At 46.1% G+C, this 23,242-nt stretch overlaps 2 protein-coding genes across 3 annotated transcripts in view; one reads left to right on the top strand and one right to left on the bottom strand.

Moving 5' to 3' along the window:
- ATG13 (autophagy related 13) overlaps positions 1 to 16,733 on the bottom strand; it is a gene marked incomplete in the record, with an annotated part of 53,449 nt that extends 36,716 nt beyond the window's left edge. Inside the window, 2 exon segments of the mRNA XM_056527660.1 lie at positions 5,506 to 5,587; positions 16,594 to 16,733. Of these exon segments, the coding sequence (XP_056383635.1) occupies positions 5,506 to 5,587; positions 16,594 to 16,613 (102 nt within the window).
- Positions 11,240 to 23,033, top strand: HARBI1 (harbinger transposase derived 1). 2 transcript variants are annotated; one of them, XM_056527661.1, is made up of 3 exons: positions 11,240 to 11,376; positions 16,499 to 17,226; positions 21,109 to 23,033. In XM_056527661.1, exons 2-3 carry the CDS (start codon positions 16,557 to 16,559, stop codon positions 21,480 to 21,482), a joined length of 1,044 nt encoding a protein of 347 aa, XP_056383636.1. In that variant the 5' UTR covers positions 11,240 to 11,376; positions 16,499 to 16,556; the 3' UTR covers positions 21,483 to 23,033. The 2 variants fall into 2 exon arrangements, with proteins under 2 accessions (XP_056383636.1, XP_056383637.1); XM_056527662.1 differs by having other exon boundaries at positions 11,324 to 11,481.
- Positions 23,034 to 23,242: the final 209 nt, after the last annotated feature.

Raw genomic sequence — 23,242 nt, 5'->3', positions numbered from 1 at the left:
AGACAGAAAAGAACTACACAACTTCCTCTGTAGTATACAGCAGCTAATAAGTACTGGAAGGATTAAGATTTTTTTTTTTTTTATAGAAGTAATTTACAAATCTGTTGAACTTTCTGGTACCAGTTAATTTAGAAAAAAAATGTTTTCCCAGCAGAGTACCCCTTTAATTCGCGGGCTAATTTTTCTCCATTCTAATGATCAGTGGGAGGTACCAAAGGTCAGACCCCCACCAATCAGCTTGTTATTCTCTATCCTGCGGATAGGGGGGATAGACTTAGGAGTAGGGAATCTGTCACTAATACACTGCTCAAATAAATAAAGGAACACTTAAACAACACAATGTAACTCCAAGTCACTGACACTTCTGTGAAATCCCACTGTCCACTCAGGAAGAACACTGATTGACAATCAACTTCACATGGAACAGACAACAGGTGGAAATTATAGGCTATTAGCAAGACACTTCTAATAAAGGAGTGGTTCTGCAGGTGGTGACCACAAACCACTTCTCAGTTCCCATGCTTCCTGGCTGATGTTTTGGTCACTTTTGAATGCTGGCGGTGCTTTCACTCTAGTGGTAGCATGAGACGGAGTCTACAACCCACACAAGTGGCTCAGGTAGTGCAGCTCATCCAGGATGGCACATCAATGCGAGCTGTGGCAAGAAGGTTTGCTGTGTCTGTCAGCGTAGTGTCCAGAGCATGGAGGCGCTACCAGGAGACAGGCCAGTACATCAGGAGACGTGGAGGAGGCCGTAGGAGGGCAACAACCCAGCAGCAGGACCGCTACCTCCGCCTTTGTGCAAGGAGGAGCAGAAGGAGCACTGCCAGAGCCCTGCAAAATGACCTCCAACAGGCCACAAATGTGCATGTGTCCACTCAGTCAGAAACAGACTCCATGAGGGTGGTATGAGGGCCCGATGTCCACAGGTGGGGGTTGTGCTTACAGCCCAACACCGTGCAGGATGTTTGGCATTTGCCAGAGAACACCAAGATTGGCAAATTCGCCACTGGCGCCCTGTGCTCTTCACAGATGAAAGCAGGTTTACACTGAGCACATGTGACAGACGTGAAAGAGTCTGGAGACGGCGTAGAGAACGTTCTGCTGAATGCAACATCCTCCAGCATGACCGTTTTGGCGGTGGGTCAGTAATGGTGTGGGATGGCATTTCTTTGGGAGCCGCACAGCCCTCCATGTACTTGCCAGAGGTAGCCTGACTGCCATTAGGTACCGAGTTGAGATCCTCAGACCCCTTGTGAGACCATATGCTGGTGCGGTTGGCCCTGGGTTCCTCCTAATACAAGACAATGCTAGACCTCATGTGGCTGGAGTGTGTCAGCAGTTCATGTAAGAGGAAGGCATTGATGCTATGGACCGGCCGCCCATTCCCCAGACCTGAATCCGATTGAGCACATCTGGGACGTCTCGCTCCATCCACCACAGACTGTCTAGGAGTTGGCAGATGCTTTAGTCCAGGTCTGGGAGGACATCCCTCAGGAGACCATCCCCCACCTCATCAGGAGCATGCCCAGGCATTGTAGGGAGGTCATACGCGCACGTGGAGGCCACACACACTACTGAGCCTCATTGTGACTTGTATTAAGGTCATTACATAAAGTTGGATCAGCCTGTAGTGGGGTTTTCCACTATGATTTTGAGTGTGACTCCATATCCAGACCTCCAGGGGTTCATACATTTGATTTCCATTGATAATGTTTGTGAGATTTTGTTGTCAGCACATTCAACTATGTAAAGAGGAAAGTATTTCATACGATTAGTTCATTCAGATCTAGGATGTGTTATCTTAGTGTTCCCTTTATTTTTTTGAGCAGTGTATATGACCTGTGTAATGAATGGTAACACGTGATACATGATAACACATTTCCTAATGTAATCGTATGCTCTCAGTCCCTTCCATAATTGTTAAAGGGGTACTTCGACAATTGACATCTTATCCCCTATCCAAAGCATAGGGGATAAGATGTTTGATCTCAGGGGTCCCGCCCTCGTGAAGCCTAGCCCCCTCAATACAAGTCTATGGGAAGGTGCGAGATTTGTATTAAGGGGGCGGGGCATGATGTCACGATCCTCCAGCCCCTGCATCGCCAGTCCCAGCAGCGGGACCCTCGCGATCAGACATCTTATCCCCTATCCTTTGGATAGGGGATAAGAGGTTTAGGGCCGGAGTACCCCTTTAAAAAAAAGCGACTTCTATAAATGGCGCACGATGTATGTAAATTGCCCAAAAAGTCATTTACGTAGGCACCTTGGAGAAAATCAAACCCTAGGGCCGTAGCTTAGTAGTATTAGTGGGCCCCTCACTGCCCTTGGGTAGTGGTTATGAGCACCTTGGAGAAGTAGTCATCGTGTCCTAGCCTTTTGGGGAGCGACTGACTACATGGGCACAGCCCGACGTCATCGCTTTGTTGCCAAAATCTTATGCATCATCGTTAGAAAATAACTCTTTCTGGCTTCGGTGGAGGTGCATTGGTTTCAGTGGTATATGCAGTGACCTCATTCTTCAACAGCCAGGAAGATGTCATCATGCTCCAAGTTTCAGCAGCACAGCGAGGACGTCCTTATGTGCCTCAACGGGTGTGATTACAGCCCAGGACACGATGACTACTTCTCCGTGGTGTCCACACATATGACTACTTGCGGAAAATTTACATACAGCTTGTCCCAAGTCATTTCCTTAACCCCTGCAGGACGTAAATGTACGTCCTGGTGCGGTGGTACTTAACGCACCAGGACGTACATTTACGTCCTGTACATAACCGCGTGCATCGGAGCGATGCCCGTGTCATGCGCGGCTGATCCCGGCTGCTGATCGCAGCCAATGACCCGCCGGCAATGGCCGACGCCCGCGATCTCGCGGGCGTCCGCCATTAACCCCTCAGATGCCGGGATCAATACAGATCCCGGCATCTGCGGCAGTGCGCGATTTCAATGAATGATCTGATCGCCCGCAGCACTGCTGCGGGGATCCGATCATTCAGAACGCCGCACGGAGGTCCCCTCACCTTCCTCTGTCCGGCTCCCGGCGTCTTCTGCTCTGGTCTGAGATCGAGCAGACCAGAGCAGGAGATGACCGATAATACTGATCTGTTCTATGTCCTATACATAGAACAGATCAGTATTAGCAATCATGGCATTGCTATGAATAGTCCCCTATGGGAACTATTCAAGTGTAAAAAAAAAATGTTAAATTAAAAGTAAAAAAAAAGTAAAAAATCCCCTCCCCCAATAAAAAAGTAAAACGTCCGTTTTTTCCTATTTTACCCCCAAAAAGCGTAAAAAATTAATTTAATAGACATATTTGGTATCGCCGCGTGCGTAGATGTCTGAACTATTAAAATAAAATGTTAATGATCCCGTGCGGTGAACGGCGTGAACGAAAAAAAAAAAAAAATTCCAAAATTCCTACTTTTTTTTTATACATTTGCAAATAATGCAAATGTGGTATCAAAAAAAAAAGTACAGATCATGGCGCAAAAAATGAGCCCTCATACCGCCGTTTATACGGAAAAATGAAAAAGTTATAGGTCATCAAAATAAAGGGATTATAAACGTACTAATTTGGTTAAAAAGTTTGTGATTTTTTTTTAAGCACAACAATAATATAAAAGTATGTAATAATGGGTATCATTTTAATCGTATTGACCCTCAGAATAAAGAACACATGTCATTTTTACCGTAAATTGTACGGCGTGAAAACGAAACCTTCCAAAATTAGCAAAATTGCGTTTTTCTTTTTAATTTCCCCACAAAAATAGTGTTTTTTGGTTGCGCCATACATTTTATGATATAATGAGTGATGACTATGAAAATAGTCCTTAAGGCCAAAATAGGCTGAGTCCTTAAGGTTAAAGGGGTACTTCAGTGAAAAACTTTTTGTTTTTTTAAATCAACTGGTCCCCGACGCTCCGGCAAGGCCTCTGCTTCCCTGGCATCTTCGCTCTCCGTCGCCGCCATCACGTCGCTATGCACTCCGCTCCTATTGGATGACTCCGCCCCCCGCTATGCAAGTGTATGGGAGGGGGCGTGACTGCCGTCTCGACCCCTCCCATAAACTTGCATAGCGGGGGGTGATGTCACACGGGGGCGGAGTCGTGACATCACGATATCCCGACCCCGTGGTGGGCACACGGCAGTTTGCGAGCTGGCAGCGCGGCATGCAGATCAAAGAGGTGGGTGCCGAATGCACGATTGTGGGTGTCCCCAGCGGCGGGACCCCCGTGGTCAGACATCTTACCCCCTATCCTTTGGATAAGATGTCTTAGGGCCGGAGTACCCCTTTAAAGGAGTAGTGCAGTGAAACATAACCTATCCCCTATCCAAAGTATAGGGGATAAGTTATAGATTGTGGGGGGTCCTACTGTTGGACCATCCACGATCTCCCCTAATGGGGTCCCACCAGTCTGCTGGAAGGGTGCATGCCAAAACCCGCACGGAGTGCCGGCCCACACGCCCCCTCCATGTATCCCATAGAGATACATGGAGGGGCCTGTCGGCCGCGGATTCCTGCGGGTGTCGGAACAGCCGGTACCCCGTTCAGGAGATCGTGGGGGGTCCCAGCGGTTTAACCCCCACCCGCGATCTATAACTTATCCCCTATCCTTCTGATAGGGGACAAGTTACTTTTCACTGCACTACTCCTTTGATCAATTACTAATCGATAAAATTAATTGTTAGTTGTAGCCCTAGTTGGTTGTGATTATTTTTCCTTACCTGACAACAAAGTGTATCTGCAGAACACAAGGAAAATCAATACCTGACATGCTAACCCTAAAACATTACATACAGCTCCCCCAGCTCAGGTATGGTATGGTATAGGCACTGACACGTGATAACTGCATAGCTGGATTTGCGCTATAGCCACGTGCAGGGGTAAGCGTGGCAACCAGTGCATCATAAAAATAGCCTGTAATAGGAAATATACAGACTGTGATGCACTACATTCATGTTCATGTTCATTTGGCGGCTGCTACATTTGTAGGGGCTTTCAGTGTGAATCAGAGTATATACGATCATTTAAAGGGGTACTCCGCCCCTAGACATCCATAGGATAGGGGATAAAATGACTGATCACGGGGGTCCCGCGGTCTCCCTGCTGCACCCGGCGTTCGTTTAGAGCAGCACCGGAGGCTTGTGACATCACGTCCACGTCCCCTCAATGCAAGCCTATGGGAGGGGCGTGACGTCCGTCACGCCCCTCCCATAGACTTGCATTGAGGGGGCGTGGCCGTGACATCACGAGTGGGGTGTGGCCCTGACATCACGAGCCTCCGCCCCATAACGCCAGTCATCCGGCCCGCAACGCCAGTCATCCGGCCCGGAGCGAAGTTTGCTCCATGCACCGGATGTCTGGGGTGCTGCAGCCGAGATCACGAGGGTCCCCAGCGGCAGGACCCCCCCCCCCCCCCCCCCCGTGATCAGACATCTTATCTATATGAGGTCTAGGGGCGGAGTACCCCTTTAAGATATATCAGATTTCATTTCTACCTTTAACGCAAAGAATTTGACAAACTTGTCCAAGTCCTTCCGGTCCTGCGGGCTGAGGTCGGCGTCCATTGTGTCTGTAAATCTGAAGGTAAAAAAACAAATTAAATAAAAAAATTTAAGAATGTGTCGTGAGAGATGCTGTATTAAGATATCCTGCCTCAATATACCTGCCATGTTTATCAGTGGAGCCTTTGTGCAATGACATGATCATATGGTGGTGCATACAGCTGTATTAAAAATCTTGACATTTGTGGATACAGCTGCACTGGTGTCCGAATTTTTAGGATTTCCAAGTAAATGCAGATGATTTGAAAAGGAGTACTCCACTGGAAAACATATTATATATATATATATATATATATATATATATATATATATAAGTCAACTGGTGCCAGAAAGTTAAACATATTTGTAAATTACTTCTGTTAAAAAATCTTAATCCTTCCAGTACTTATCAGCTGCTGTATGCTCCACAGGAAGTTCTTTTCTTTTCTTTACAAATTTCCTTTCTGTCTGACCACAGTGCTCTCTGCTGACACCTCTGTCCATTTTAGGAACTGTCCGTAGCAGGAGCAAATCCCCACAGAAAACCTCTTCTGCTCTGGACAGTTCCTAGGATGGACAAAGGTGTCAGCAGAGAGCACTGTGATCAGACAGAAAGGAAATTCAAAGAGAAAAGAAGTTCCTGTGGAGCATACAGCTGCTGATAAGTACTGGAAGGATTAAGATTTTTTTTTTAATAGAAGTCATTTTACAAATCTGTTTCGTTTTCTGGCACCAGTTGATTTAAAAAAAAAAAAAATTCCGGTAGAGTACCCCTTTAAAATTGGTAATAAAAAATACAAAACACTGGTGGTAGGACTAGAATAAGGAGTGTAATTGGTGGTCACCAATTAAAGCTAGGTGGTGCCCTGAGAGTTTTAGAATAAAATACAACAGTCTCCCAAACCAGGGTGTCTCCAGCTGTTGCAAAACTACAACTCCCAGCATGCCCGGACAGCCTTCGGCTGTCCGGGCATGCTGGGAGTTGTAGTTTTGCAACAGCAGGAGGCACTCTGGTTGGAGACACTGCACTATAACTAGGGCATCACTCTAAGGGATTGATAATGAAGCCACAGCTCTCCGCCGATCCCTTTAATGTATAATGGTACGCTCAGCTTTTTGAAGGCCAATTGTGCCAAGCTCAGCGGTTCCATCCAGTACATCCCTGGGGCACCACGGGATATTTCGTTTCTATAAAAAGGGATTTTCCAAAAAGAACCTGAAAAAAGAATGAAAACGTTTATTCCTGGAGGCCTGAAAACGGCAGCAGCAGAACAGCAGGATAATCAGGACTGCACTGAATTTACTGTTACATTTTATTTTCTTCTGTGTCTCCAAATTTTCTGCATAGCACTGAGGCCCACCTGGACCATGACCCCACAGCCTCACCTGGATGGCAACCCCAGGGCCCCACCTAGATGTGACACCCCAGAGGCCCACCTAGATGGAGACCCCACAGCCCCACCTGGGCCGCGAACCCAGAGCCTTATACTGTCAAGTTGATTAAAATGATTCTGACTGCCGATCAATAATACATATATTAATACTTATATATTTATATGTCATTTCTAATGCTGAAAAAAGATATCTGTTACCTACTTTTAAACTATGCACCATGTTCCTGAGCTTGCAATCTGCTCGTGACTAAGAAACCTTGGAATGACGCCAGAAGGCCCAAGATGAAACGTTGGAAGTCAAAACATTTGAGGAAGATGCCGATTGTATAAGAAGGGCAAAGAACTGGAATTTTCCAGTATTAGAGCGAGAGGGCTGCATAAATGAACTTTCGCCAAGAAAGAAATAAAATACAAAATATGCTAATATATACAGAGATAAAGCTCAAATAACCAATCAAAATGTAACATGCTGATTTTGAAGTCATAACTAACCCTCCTCTTTTTCTGAATGTAGAAACCAAATGTAGTTCCTGAATTATACAGAACTACTTGGGCAGCTCCTTTGTGAGTATGCTGAGTAAGGAGATATTATACCAACATCCTGTCTGGAGTGAATCTCTTGCGCCGGCTCTCAGCATATGCAGCAGAGGTCACTCATATTTTAATGCCTCACCTCAAGCTATCCCTGACAATACAATGTGATCTTATTGCCATACTTGTATGTTACCCTGTAGCCCCACCTAGCTGTGACCATATAGCAGGGATGTCCAAACTGTGGCCCTCCAGATATTTCAAAACTACAACTCCCAGTATGTATAGACAGCGGTTTGCTGTCTGTGCATGCTGGGATTTGTAGTTTTGCAACATCTGGAGAGCCACAGTTTGGACATCACTGCCCTATAGCAATGATCTTCCTAGTTCACATCATCAGTAAAGATTTTCTCAAAGACCGGGGAGTAAAAAGAGTAAGAGCAGAGGAAATTTTACTACAGAATGACAATGCAGGTAGTCCAGTGCTGAAAAACTTGTCCCCTAGCCTAAGTATAGGGGATAAGTTTTAGATCGCGGGGGGTCCGACCGCTGGGGCACCCAGCAATCTCCTGTACAGGTCCCCGGCTTGGTGGCCAGATCGTGCGATGGTCAACACGCGCTAAGCGGAGGCTGACACGCCCCCTCAATACAGCGCTCCGGCTCTGCCATACAGTTGTATTGAGGGGGCGTGTCAGCCGACGCTTCATGCGATGGTCAACACCCACTATCTGGCCAGCGAGCCGGGGCCCCGTACGGAAGATCGCGGGGGGCCCCAGCGGTCAGACCCCCTATGATCTGAAGCTTATCCTCTATCCTTAGAATGGGGGATAGGTTTTTCAGCACTGAATATCTCCTTTAAAGGACATCTGCAGCGTTACAAACACTTATCCCCTATCCTCTATGGGAGAGGCGGGGAGGCAGCATGAGCGCTTATGACGGTGCCCCGTCAGGGAGATCGGGGGGGGGGGGGGTCCCAGCGGTCGGACCCCCGCGATCAAACACTTATCCACTATCCTGTGGCATGCTGGGAGTTGTAGTTTTGCAATAGCTGGAGGCACACTGGTTGGTAAATACTGCTTTAGATACCTATTGCTAATGGTTACAGGGACCAGAAACTTCTGTTCACCTGCTGTGCGGCTGTATATAATCATGTTGGAAGCCGGGGGGCGGTATGGAGGCGTTTTATTTTACGTGAAATTTAAATGGGTTCAAGATAGGAAAATCATGTCGGGTCTGTCCATAGGTCGTGTCTAACATTGCAATTTTTAGATGGAAATTCCACTTGAATTGATTTCCCATTCTCTATAAAGGGGTACTCCGGTGGAAAACTGGTGCCAGAAAGTTAAACAGATTTGTAAATGACTACTATTAAATAATCTTAATCCTTCCAGGACTTATTAGTTGCTGAACACTACAGAAGACATTCTCTTCTTTTTGGAACACAGAGCTCTCTGCTAACATCACGACCACAGTGCTCTCTGCTGAAACCTCTGTCCATTTTAAGAACTGTCCAGGGCAGGAGGAAAACCCCATAGCAAACATATGCTGCTCTGGACAGTTCCTGAAATGTCAGTAGAGAGCACTGTGCTCATGATGTCAGCAGAGAGCTCTGTGTTCCAAACAGAAAAGAATTTCTTTGTAGTATTCAGCAGCTCATAAGTACAGGAAGGATTAAGATTTTTTAATAGAAGTAATTTACAAATCTGTTTGACTTTCTGGCACCAGTTGATTTAAAAGAAAAAAAAAAAAAGTTTTCCACCGGAGTACCCCTTTAATGACAGTAAGAGTCCGTTCACACTGAGGAAATTCAGCGAGGAATTCTTTGCTGAATGTCCGTGGCGGAGTGAATGGGGCCCAATACTATAAGGCCTGGTTCACACTATGAAATGTCTGAGTGGAATTCCATTGCCATCACGGCGCACACAACGGAATTTTGGCGGCAGAGCTTGCCGTTGCGGAAAATTTTTCCGCCGAAAGAATGATCTCATCAGACCAGGCCGCCTTCTTTTATTACTCCATGTCTGATGCTCACATGTCCAGTGTAGATAACAGCGATACATCACCGACCCATACCGTAACCAGTTGGCGGGTCTATCCCCAAGAGGGGGTGATAGAGATGTGCTGGGTGCGCCATTGTGTGTATTTAAAGGGGTACTCCGGCCCTAAGACATCTTATCCCCTATTCAAAGGACAGGGGATAAGATGTCTGACCGCGGGGGTCCCACCGCTGGGGACCCCAGTATTTTTGCATTGGGCATCCACCTCTTTGAGCCGCACGCCGCGCTGCCAGCCTCACAAACTGCCGACCACGGGGCCGGAGTATTGTGATGTCCCGACTCCGCCCCCATGTTATGTCACGCCCCGCCCCCGCTATGCAAGTCTATGGGAGGGGGCGTGACGTCACGATACTCCAGCCCCATGGTCGGCACCCGGCAGTTTGTGCGCTGGCACCGCGGCGTGCAGCTCAAAGAGGTGGGTGGCAAATGCAAGATTGCGGGGGTACCCAGCGGTGGGATCCCCGCGGTCAGACATCTTATCCCCTATCCTTTGGATAGGGGATAAGATGTCTTAGGGCTGGAGTACCCCTTTAAGGGGAATTCCAACACCAATTATTGGAGTATTCTTTTAAATCAGTGTTTCCCAACCAGGGTGCCTCCAGCTGTTGCAAAACTACAACTCCCAGCATGCCCAGACAGCCTTTGTAGTTTTGCAACATCCAGAGGTCCATAGTATGGAGACCACTGCTCTATAAGAACCCTTCCATATCAGTGGTCCTTAAAGGGGTACTCCAGTGGAAAACTTTTTCTTTTTAAATCAACTGGTGCCAGAAAATTAAACAGATTTGTAAATTACTTCTATTAAAAAAATCTTAATCATTCCAGCACTTACTAGCTGCTGAATACTAGAGAGGAAATTATTTTCTTTTTGGAACACAGAGCTCTCTGCTGAAATCACAAGCACAGTGCTCTCTGCTGACATCTTTGTCCATTTTAGGAACTGTCCAGAGCAGCATATGTTTTCTATGGGGATTTTCTCCTACTCTGGACAGTTCTTAAAATGGACAGAGATGTCAGCAGAGAGCACTGTGCTTGTGATGTCAGCAGAGAGCTCTGTGTTCCAAAAAGAAAATAATTTCCTCTGTAGTATTCAGCAGCTAATAAGTACTGGAAGGATAAAACATTTTTAATAGAAGTAATTTACAAATCTGTTTAACTTTCTGGCACCAGTTGATTAAATAAAAAAAAAGTTTTCCACCAGAGTACCCCTTTAACCTGGGTCTCTCCATGCAAATTGGCATGCTGGGAGTTGTAGTTCTACAACATTTGGAGGTGTACAGTTTGGAGACCACTGCTTTATAAGAACTCCCCTATATCAGCTGTGGCTCTCAAGCAGTAAAATGGCATGCTGGGAGTTGTAGTTCTGTATAATACTGTGTAGTTTTCCCCAGGGCCCCACTCACCTGTTCTCATTCCAGGACTATGTCTCCTCCGACCTGTTCGGCTGCTCCAGGCCCCTGTAACCGCCCTCAGTACTTGAAAGGTCCCGTCCCCCGGATGATGGGGGGGTCCTCGGTTCTCCGCTGGCGCCTCTCACGTCCCCTGTACAGCGATCACAGCCGCCATTACTGTTTGTGTTTTGCTGTCTGTCTGCGGGGAGAACTAATCTTCCGCTTCTCAGCCGCACATTCCATACACATGAAAAAAAAATACCCCTTAACCCCACAATTCACCCAACACCGCGGCAGTCCACTCCCTTAGTCTCCTATTGTCTATCGGACCGTTTATATTTTTTTATTTTTTCAGGTTCCGACAGGTCCCGGTGGTGTGGAATCTGCGAATCCCAATGATAAGGCTGATAGCGGGCTGAGCGCTAACGTATAGAGGTCCCGGGATCCGTGCAGGTAAATAGGATTATAATGAGGGGGATCGGAAGAACCGGGGATGTTACGATGGCAACAAGTGTTGTGGCCTATAGACCGATGGGATATGTATTACTATAGAACATGGTTGCTAACTGCTTTTGCCAGGCGTTACTCAGCAACCAATCAGAATCTTAAGAGCTTAGAGCTTATTGGTTGATTGGTTGCTATGAGCAACACCTTTACTTTTGTTTGCAGTGTTTTCCAAGCAGTGTGCCTCCAGCTGTTGCAAAACTGCAAAACCCAGCATGCCCGGACAAGCCTGCTTGGGAAACACTAGTTTGAGGGATTTCGCCATTAAAGTTGGTTTGTAAAATCTGCAGCATGTGAACATACCCTTAGGTGTGAGTTCACGCAACGTAAAGAGATGCATGCATATTTTATTGACGCTCATATTTGCAGTTTCGTTTATTTTCTTCCTCCATCAAAAAAAATAGACGTATGAAAATGTGAGCGTCAATAAAATGTGCGCACATATTTTTCTCCGTGTAAACTCAGCCATAGGGTACGTTCAGACGAGCGGATTTACAGCGTATTTTATGCTCAACGACCTCTGTATGGTGCCTTTACCTGTGCCTGCTCGGAGCGGCAATACACCTCTACGTGCAGACACACTGAAGCCATGTGCGAGTCGCCGCGCACACATCGCGGCCGCCCCCCCTGCTCAATGAGCTAGGCCGAGAGCTGCCGCAATGTGCGAGTATACTGCGCATGCGCGCGGCGACTCGCACATCGCGTATTGCCGTTCCGAGCAGGCACATGTAAAGGCAGCATATAGAGGTCCTTCAGCGGCGGATCCGCAGGGAAATACGCGCGGAAAATCCGCTCGTCTGAACGTACCCATAGGGTATGTTCACACAATGTGGATTAGTCGCAGATTTGATGAATAAACTGGAATAGGCAAATCAAAATCCGCAGCAAATTTGCAGTGTGTGAACATACCCATAGGGCAGAATATCTACCCGGAAAATATTTCGGCTGGACATTCTGTGTGCCGCAGGCGCCAACAAACCAGTGGGTGCCAGGACTGCTTGGGCATGCGCCATATTCATAAACGGCAATGCGTTTCCCAGAGGCTTCCGCTGAAAGAATAAACATGTTGATTCTTTCTGCGGAGTCCAGAATTAGAATTTCCATGGCAGAGTTAAAAACAATGTATTCCGCTCGGATATTCTGCTGTGTAAATGGGCCCTTTGGGCATGTTCACATGGCTGGATCTGCAGAGAGTTTCCCAGTTAAATCGCAGAAGATCCGGCTGTGTGAACATACCCAAAGGGTATGTTCTAACAGGCAGATTGCCTGCAGAGTTTCTGCAAGGTATTTGCTGTGGAAAATCCACAGCAGATTTTGCTACCATTGACTTCAAGAGATCAAAAGGAAAATCTGCTTATATTGTGGATTTTATATATCTGCTGATTAAAGTCAATGGTAGCAAAATCTGCTGCAGATTTTTCGCAGCGGAAATTCCGCAGGTAATCCTCCCGTGTGAACGTACCCTATGGCCCCATTCACACGTACAGGATGTGCTGCAGATAGCATGGTAATGTAATGATCAAACACCCTAAAAGGGGTACTCCAGAGGAAAAAATTATGTCTTCAGATCAACTGGTGCCAGAAAGTTATACAGATTTACAAATAACTTCTATTTAATACTCTTAATCCTTCCAGTACTTATCAGCTGCTGTATGCTCCAGAGGAAGTTGTGTAGCTCTTTTCAGTCTGACCACAGTGCTCTCTGCTGCCACCTCTGTCCTTGTCAGGAACTTTCCAGAGAAGGAGCAAATCACTATAGTAAACCTATTCTACTCTGGACAGTTCCTGATAAGGACAGAGGTGGCAGCAGAGAGCACTGTGGTCAAACTGGAAAGAACTACGCAACTTCCTCTGGAGTCTACTGCAGCTGATAAGTACTTGAAGGATTAAGATTTTTAAATAGAAGCCATTTACAAATCTGTTTAACTTTCTGGCACCAGTTGATTTATAACCATTTTTCCCTCCAGAGTACCCTTTTAAGGCCGGTTTTATACTGTGTTTATCTCTCACAGGTTTCTGTTGGCATACTGATCTACATGTGACCCGGTATGAACCTAGCCTTCTAGACTAGTGTATCTGTCATTTAATAAAATAATAATAATTTGGCTTGAAATTTGGTGACTAAGAATTTGGCACTGGCACCTGCGATCTTGTCAGCCTGTTTTATACAGTATAATCGCTCATCTCGTCAGTGCCGCCCCACAGCGCCAACCCACAGCGTTACATATGAGCGTGAATAATGCCCATGTGCACAGGCCCTTAAATGGACACTCTCATGAAAGCATATTTTTGCTATTGCATCCCTTATGGTAAATAAAAAATCTTTTTTATGTACTTTGTTTAAAAAATAAAAATAAACGAAGTTTTATGTGTTTAAAAAAGCTGCCACTAGGTGTCTCCCTACTTGTCCAGAGCACATTTCACCCCCATCTCTTGCACAGACTTTGGACTCCTGCTGGCCTGGCAGAAGTCCAAAATCAGGAAATGCAGTCTGGAGTGCTGAGGGGTGTGTGTGCAGTCTTATCCAATCATAGCTCATCTCACACTGAACTGCTCTGGGCTGTGTGTAGCAGAGTGAGGGAGGAAGTTCTCCCCTGTATGGCTTCAGATGATGTCACGCCTGCCGGGGAACGCCTCTTCCTAGTCTGTGAATCTGACTGAGACTGAGCAGAAAATACAGAACAATATCAAGGTAGAAAACTAAAAAATAATAAAAATAAAGGCAGGGGGTGGTTTATCATGATGGGGGCAGTGAACTGGGAGGGTTATAAAATATAATAAGCTCATGAGAGATACTCTTTAAAGTTCACATGTCCGAGAAATATCCTGGGATACCTGTAAAGAGGTTTACCACAGTGTAGTCTTGGCTTGACCCCTTGTCTTAAAGGGGTACTCCGGTGGAAAACATATATTTATTTTTAAATCAACTGGTACCAGAAAGTTAAACAGATTTGTAAATTACTTCTATTAAAAAATATTAGTCCATCCAGTACTTATCAGCTGCTACATACTACAGAGGTAATTCTTTTCTTTTGGAATTTCTTTCTTGTGTTGTCCACAGTGCTCTCTGCTGACACCTGATGCCCGTATCAGGAACTGTCCAGAGCAGGAGAAAATCCCTATAGCAAGCCTATGCTGCTCTGGACAGTTCCTCACACGGATAGAGGTGTCAGCAGAGAGCACTGTGGACAAGACAAAAAAGAAATTCAAAAAGAAAATAATTTCCTCTGTAGCATAGAGCTGCTAATAAGTACTGAAAGGACAAATATTTTTTAATAGAAGTCATTTACAAATCTGTTTAACTTTCTGGCACCAGTTGATTGTAAAAAAAATTTTTTTGCCACCGGAGTACCCTTTTAAGTGACTTTAGCTGCAGCGCAACACATCACTTTTTTTGGTTGCACAACCCCTGTCATGGCCACGTAACATGATAGTAGGAAGCTGCTTAAAGGGGTATTCCAGGCCAAAACTTTTTTTTATATATTAACTGGCTCCGGAAAGTTAAACAGATTTGTAAATTATTTCTATTAAAAAATCTTAATCCTTCCAATAGTTATTAGCTTCTGAAGTTGAGTTGTTGTTTTCTGTCTAACTGCTCTCTGATGACTCATGTTCCGGGAGCTGTGCAGTTTCTATGGGGATATTCTCCCATTATGCACAGCTCCCGGGACGTAACATCATCATTGAGCAGTTAGACAGTAAACTTCAAAAGCTAATAACTATTGGAAGGATTAAGATTTTTTAATAGAAGTAATTTACAAATTTGTTTGCCTGGAATACCCCTTTAAAGGGGGACAGCAGTGCCACACACTGAGCCGCTGTGCAGTTGCAGTGCAGGTAGGAGACCCTTGACCCTAGAAGCATCTAGAACAGTGGTCTCCAAACTGTGCCCCCCCCCCCCCCCCCCAAATGTTGAAAAGCTTTTAGGGCAGTGGTCTCCACACTCTGGACCTTCAAGTTGTAGTTTTGCAACATCTGGAGGTCCACATTTTGGGAGACCACTGTTCTCGGAGAATACATCTCCCACATACAGCTCAAGTACATCGCCCAGACATGACTCTGCATTGTATGGGCGCCACCATGTAAACTACCCTGGCAGAGCGGCGCCCACTCTTACAGGTTCCAGCATTCTAGACCTCTGCATAACGGTCTAGTATCTTTCTGGCCTGTCTGACTTTCCGTAGATCTCGTCTTTATTTATATATCAATAACTGGCGCCGAGGGAAAAGCCATAATAAAAGCCGTCTCCTGCACTTGACCCAACGCTCGAGAACATGTCCACAAAGATCGATGAGTTTTAATATCATCTATTCCGACTGTGCCGACAAAACAAGAGGGGAATATTTCTAAAGGCGTCCTATGGCGGGCGCATGTTATTGCTAGTGTGATAACAGATCAGAGGGGATCCCGCCTGCGGACCCCAACACAAGCAAATGTTATTGGCAGGGGAATCGCTCAATAGTCACAATGAGGCAACAAGGCCACCATTAAAAATAATGAGTGTCTGTATATTGTAATGGGGGTAGCTGCCCTCCAAAGATGTTGCAAAACTACAACTCCCAGCATGCCCGGACAGCCTCCGGCAGATGTTATTGCCAGGGGAATCGCTCAATAGTCACAATGAGGTAAATGGTTACAATGAGGTAAATGGTCACAATGAAGCAACAAGGCCACCATTAAAAATAATGAGTGACTGTATATTGTAATGGGGGTAGCCGCCCTCCAAAGATGTTACAAAACTACAACTCCCAGCATGCCCAGACAGCCTCCGATAGATGTTATTGCCAGGGGAATCGCTCAATAGTCACAATGAGGTAAATGGTTACAATGAGGTAAATGGTCACAATGAGGCAACAAGGCCACCATTAAAAATAATGAGTTTCTGTATATTGTAATGGGGGTAGCCGCCCTCCAAAGATGTTACAAAACTACAACTCCCAGAATGCCCGGACATCCTCCAGCTGTCCGGGCATTCTGGGAGTTGTAGTTTTGCAATATCTGAAGGGTCACATTTTGACTGAAAACCGCCATGTGCTTTACTTCTGACCATATTGTGTTTCTTTATTTTCAGATATGATGCGGCCCAAGATACCCGTAACACCTGACAAATAGTACTTGCCGATTTCCCCATGGCTATCCCTATAACCATCCTCGATTGCGACTTACTCCTTTATGGCCGCGGACATCGCACCCTCGACCGCTTCCGTCTGGATGAGGTTTCTGACGAGTACTTGGTTTCCACCTATGGCTTTCCCCGACCATTTATCGATTATCTCGTCGATCTTCTGGGTACCAGCCTATCCCGGCCAACTCAGCGATCTCGCGCCATAAGCCCCGAGACCCAGATCATGGCAGCTCTTGGGTTTTACACCTCCGGTTCGTTCCAGACGCGTATGGGAGACACCATTGGAATCAGCCAAGCTTCCATGAGTCGATGCGTGTCCAACGTCACGGACGCTCTGGTGGAGAGGGCCTCCCAGTTCATTTGTTTCCCGCAGGAAGAGGCATGTGTACAGAAGCTGAAGGATGACTTTTACAGCTTGGCGGGGGTCCCTGGAGTGCTGGGCGTTGTCGACTGCACACATGTGACCATTAAAGCCCCCAATGCTGAAGACTTGTCGTATGTAAACCGGAAGGGCTTGCACTCTTTAAACTGCCTTCTTGTGTGCGACACTCAGGGGGTCCTTTTATGGGCCGAAACCCACCGTCCGGGCAGCATGCAAGATAATGTGGTTCTTCACCAGTCCGACCTATCTTGTCTGTTTGAGACAAAATTGCACAAAGAGGGCTGGATGCTGGGTAGGTGCAATGGAAAGATTTTTTGGAAAGGCTTCAGCATGTGTCAGCATCTAATTTGTCTTTTCTGACGCGTCAAAAGTTTTTTTATCAGTCGCCATCTGAGAAGTCAGACCCCGACCGATCATTAGAAGAAGTGCTTCTCAGTCCCCTGCCCAGTTTCTCTGTCCCATAGACTTACATTATGAGTCTGCCTTGGTCACATGACACAGAGCCAGGAGAGAACACTGCCAAGTATGCACTTTTTCCGGCTAGTTCTACTGATCGGTTGGGGTCTAAACACTAAGACCCCGACCAATTAAAACCCATTATATGTTCCTGTGATATATCCCAAGTTTTTTTTTTATAATGACAGGTGCACGTGAAGCTTTGATTTTAAAGGGGTACTCCCCAGGAAAACTTTTTTTTTTTTTTTTTAAATAAACAGATTTGTAAATTACTTCTATTGAAAAATCTTAATCCTTCCAGTACTTGTCAGCCGCTGTATACTCCACAGGAAGTTCTTTTCTTTTTGAATTTCCTTTTCTGTCTGACCACAGTGCTCTCTGCTGACACCTCTGTCCATTTTAGGAACTGTCCGGAGCAGGATAGGCTTGCTATGGGGATTTGCTCCTACTCTGGACAGTTCCTAAAATGAACAGAGATGTCAGCAGAGAGCACTATGGTCTGACAGAAAAGGAAATTCAAAAAGAAAAGAACTTCCTGTGGAGCATACAGTGGCTGATAAGTATTGGAAGGATTAAGATTTTTAAATAGAAGTAATTTACAAATCTGTTTAACTTTCTGGCACCAGTTGATTTGGTGGAGCAAAAAGAAGCTGATAAGTACTAGAAGGATTAAGATTTTTAAATAGAAGTAATTTACAAACCTGTTTAACAAATGTTTTCCAGGGGAGTACCCCTTTAATACTTATGTATTGTATATATTTTTAGGGTGCATCTTTTGCTGCAGATTTTCTGCAGCTGATTTTGCTACCCGTTTAGGTCAATGGGTATCAAAATCTGCTCCAGCAATCTGCAGCAAAAAATAAGGATGTGTGAACTCACCCTAAGGGTAGGTCACACACACAGCGTATTTTGCTGCTTCGTATTTTCCTACATATCGGAGTCAATGGGTAGGAAAATGCTCTACATGTGACCCTACCCTAGGGGTACATTCACACTCGCGTAATTTGCTGCAGCTTTCAGTGTAAACTTAATGACTGAACATCAAATTAGCAGCAGATCCTGTATGTGTGACCCTGGGGACTGCTCACACTTGCGGATTTTGCTGCTAATTTTTTGCAGCTGATTTTCAGTTTTTTATTTTCTGCTGCTTATTTTATCGTTGACATCAGAAAATCAGAAATCAGACATCAGAAAAAAAGCTGTAGAAAATAAGCGTCTGAAAGTCCGCAGCAAAATATGCATATGTGAACAGACCCTTAGGCTCCATTCGCACGTCTTTATTTTTCCTAGATGTGTCAAAGGCAATCTAACCGGGATGACTAGGGGTCTGGGGACTCCTGATTAAAGGGGTACTCCGATGGAAAACTTTTTTTTTTTTTAAATCAACATGTGCCAGAAAGTCAAACAGATTTGTAAATTACTTCTATTAAAAAGTTCTAATACTTCCAGTACTTAATAGCGGCTGTATACTACAGAGGAAATGCTTTTCTTTTTGAATCTCTCTTCTGTCACGACCATAGTGCTCTCTGCTGAACTCTGCTGTCAATTTTAGGAACTGTCCAGAGCAGGAGAAAATCCCCATAGCAAACATATGATGCTCTGGGCGGTTTCTAAAATGGACAGAGGTGTCAGCAGAGAGCACTGTGGTTATTACAGAAGAGAAATCCAAAAAGAAAAGCATTTCCTGTGTAGCATACTGCCCCTAAAAAGTACTGGAAGGATTAAGATTTTTTAATAGAAGTCATTTACAAATCTGGCACCAATTGATTAAAAAAAAAAGTTTTCCCCCAGAGTACCCCTTTAAAGACAGGTGCGGGATCCAAAGATGGGACCCACTTCTATCAGATATAGAAGATGCCATATATGTCTAAAATGGGAATAATCTTTTAAGAGGTAATAGCTTTACAATGGAGTATCACTACTGACAGACAGGACTCTTCTCTTGCTACACTTAGGGTTGGACTGGCCCTGCAGGAGGATCATGGGTCCCAGCAAGATCAGGGTCCATGCCCAGCAGAATTTACAATGCCGTTTTATAGGGCACATGCCCCGTTCTGTATAGCTGAGCTGTAGGCCTCAGTCTCATCTTTATTGTGGGCTTGAGGTCTTATCTTGTACAGCACCCAACCATATACAGTGACCCCCCGACCTACGATGGCCCCGACATATGATAATTTCAACATACGATGGCCTCTCAGAGGCAGCATCAACATACGATGCTTTTTTTATGTCTGGGCCATCGCATAAACGGCTATCCGGCAGCGCTGACTGCTTCAGCTACCACCGGATAGCCGTTTACGGTGCCCCGTGTGCTCCGGTGATGATCTCCTACCTGTCCTCGGGGCGTCGTCATCACATTGTGCGCACGCCGTCCCGTCATCCAATAGGAGCGGCGTGCGTAGTGACGTGATGACGGCGACAGAGAGCGGAGAGCAAGGATCCCAGAGAAGCAGAGACGTCCGGAGCGTCTGGGACACCACGGGGACGTGGCCACGGCGATGGAGGGCGACATCCAGGGCAGCGGTGACGGGTCCGGAGCGGCAGGGACAGGTGAGTATAACTTCCTATACTTTACATTGCACGGATCCCTCAGCATACGATGGTTTCAACAAACGATGGTTCATTTGGAACGGATTACCATCGTATGTTGAGGGACCACTGTACTTGCCACTGAGAATCCCACATGTGGCCATGACACCACTCTTCAGGTCCTCTTCTGGTCCTATGATGTGTCCTCCATACTGATGTCATATGGCGTGACTGTATTAGCCACTGTGGTTGTTAGTAGCAGCTGTGGTTACGTGGCATGTCATCAGAATGGACCTATGTTACCCAGAAGCCAATGGTTGGAAAGGTCAAGCACAGGCTGGCATTAAAAGAGTTATCCGGTGGAAAACAATTGGTGCCACAAAGTTACACAGATTTGTAAATTACTTCTATTTATAAATCTTAATCCTTCCAGTACTTATCAGCTGCTGTATGTTCCAGAGGAAGTTCTTTTCTTTTTGAATTTCCTTTCTGTCTGACCACAGTGCTCTCTGCTGACACCTCTGTCCATGTCAGGAACTGTCTGGAGCAGGATAGGTTTGCTATGGGGATTTGTTTCTACTCTGGACAGTTCCTGACATGGACAGAGGTGTCACCAGAGAGCACTGTGGTCAGACTGGAAAGAAATTCAAAAAGAAAAGAACTTCCTGTGGAGCATACAACAGCTGATAAGTACTGGAAGGAATAATATTTTTACATAGAAGTCATTTACAAATCTGTTTAACTTTCTGGCTCCAGTTGATTTAAGAAAAAACTATTTTGTATTTGTAGTAAGTTGTATTTCTTTCTGGAGTTCTCTACAGTCTGACCACAGTGCTCTCTGCTGACACCTCTGTCCATATCAGGAACTGTCCAGAGCAGATAGGTTTTCTATGGGGATTTGCTCCTTCTCTGGACAGTTCCTGACATGGACAGAGGTGTCAGCAGAGAGCACTGTGGTGAGACAGAAAAGAACTGCTCAACTTCCTGTGGAGCATACAGCAGCTTATAAGTACTGGAAGGATTAAGATTTTTAAATAGAAGTAATCTACAGATCTGTTTAACTTTCTGGCACCAGTTGATTTAAAAAAAATTTGTTTTCCACCAGAGTACCCCTTTAATTTGTTATACTATTTATAAAATGGAGAAAAAGAATTGCTTTAACATTCTTCCGCCCTCTTGTGCTTTATAGCCGACAGCGCTTTCCATTTGCGGCCTTGGCTGATGACACCGGTGCAAATCCCGGAGAGCCCTCAGGAGTACAGATACAACATGGCGCACTCTGCCACTCACAACGTCATGGAGCGCACTCAGCAGGCGCTCCGCCATCGCTTCCGCTGTCTGGACGTGTCGCGCGCCACCCTGCAGTACTCGCCTGACAAGTCCGCTCAGATAATTTTGGCTTGCTGCATACTGCACAACATCGCGCTCCGGCACGGCCTGGACATTTGGTGCGATCCCGTAGCTTCCTCCATGGAGGTGGAAGAAGACTGCAATAACATCGAAGCGGTAGAGACGGAAGCTTTTCGTATGAGACAAGAACTGATCGGGAATCATTTCAGCTGATGTCACAAAAGGACATTCTGAATTTTCTGTTATCCCTGTAGGGCAATGTTCCCCAACCAGGGTGCCTCCAGCTGTTGCAAAACTACAACTCCCAGCATGCCCGGACAGCCGAAGGCTGTCCGGGCATGCTGGGAGTTGTAGTTTTGCAACAGCTGGAGGCACACACTGCTCTAAAAAAAACTATATAATGCCTCTATGTTAGGGTAATGATGCTAGCTGTCTGGGCATGCTGGGAGTTGTAGTTTTGCAACAGCTGGAGGCACCCTGGTTGGACACTTCCACTTCTTCTTCTGCCCCAGCGTTCGTAACATTTTGTTCCAATTGCTGGGTGCAGGATGTAGGGGTCGTGACGTCACATCACGCCCCTCGTCACACCACCCCACGCCCCCTCAATGTAAGTCTACGGGAGGGGGCGTGGCAGCTTGCATTGAGGGGGCATGGCGGGACGTCGCGACCCCCACAGCCCGCACCCGGCATTTGGAACAAAATGTTTCGAACACTGGGGCCGAAGGCTGTCTGGGCATGCTGGGAGTTGTAGTTTTGCAACAGCTGGAGGCACCCTGGTTGGACACTTCCACTTCTTCTTCTGCCCCAGCGTTCGTAACATTTTGCTCCAAATGCTGGGTGCAGGATGTAGGGGTCGTGACGTCACATCACGCCCCTCGTGACACCACGCCACGCCCCCTCAATGTAAGTCTACGGGAGAGGGCATGGCAGCTGCCACGTCCCCTCCCATAGACTTGCTTTGAGGGGGCATGGCGGGACGTCACGACCCCCGCAGCCCGCACCCGGCATTTAGAACAAAATGTTTCGAACACAGGGGCAGTGGAGTACCCCTTTAAAGGGCCAGTGATCTGTTTAGATCTTTTGTGCAGCCTTTTAAATAATCATTATTGCGGAGTGGGGGTTATTATTTCTTCATGGAAATATTTGTTTGAGTTCTTCCTCTGTTTTATTTTTGGGAAATGAAAATAAAAAGGATAAAAGGATGTAAAGCCTCTGCTACTAGACTCTGGTCCGATGGAAACATGTTCTGTGGAGTGATGGGTCACACTTCTCTATGTGGCGTCTGAGTGGATATTGTTATATATGAGGGAACAACTTCATAGTATAGGAGATATCCAGCCAAAAGTGATACAAAAAAAAAAAAAAACTACTTAAGTTATATATATAAGCTCACCATGACTCCACAAGGCTGATTTGTTTCAAAATTGGACCCCCAGCTTTTGAAAATCGTGCTGAGTGAGCAAAAAAACTACACACACTGGGCTTGTTTCCTGTGTTGCTGCAGGGAGGGGCTGCTGTGAGAGTGAGCAGTGAGGGGAGTGTATTGCCCTTCTGCCAATCAGGGACACTCAAACATACCACACTGACGCTGTCAGATCTCTGAGCTGAGAAGGGAGTGTGAAGTGTTGTCTACCGTAGAGGCCAGTCATGAATGTGATAAGATCTTCTGGACTTTCTGCCTGGAGAGGAACAGTGTATGTGCCCAGCAAAGATTACACTTCATATTGCAATGTTATATAACTATCGTGCAGCTATATAAAGGTAATTTCATTTGGCTGGAGGTCTCCTTTAAAGGGGTACTCCAGCCCTAAGACATCTTATCCCCTATCCGAAAGATAGGGGATAAGATGTCTGATCGCGGTGGTCCCGCCGCTAGGGACCCCCGCTGTCTCGCATTCAGCACCCGCCTCTGCGAACTGCAGGCAGCGCTGCAGCCTCGGAGTCTGCCGGGTCACGGCTATATACTCTGCCGG

This window comes from Hyla sarda, chromosome 6, assembly GCF_029499605.1.
Source record: "Hyla sarda isolate aHylSar1 chromosome 6, aHylSar1.hap1, whole genome shotgun sequence".
NCBI lineage: Eukaryota > Metazoa > Chordata > Amphibia > Anura > Hylidae > Hyla > Hyla sarda.
This window is presented reverse-complemented; position numbering and strand designations above follow the sequence as displayed.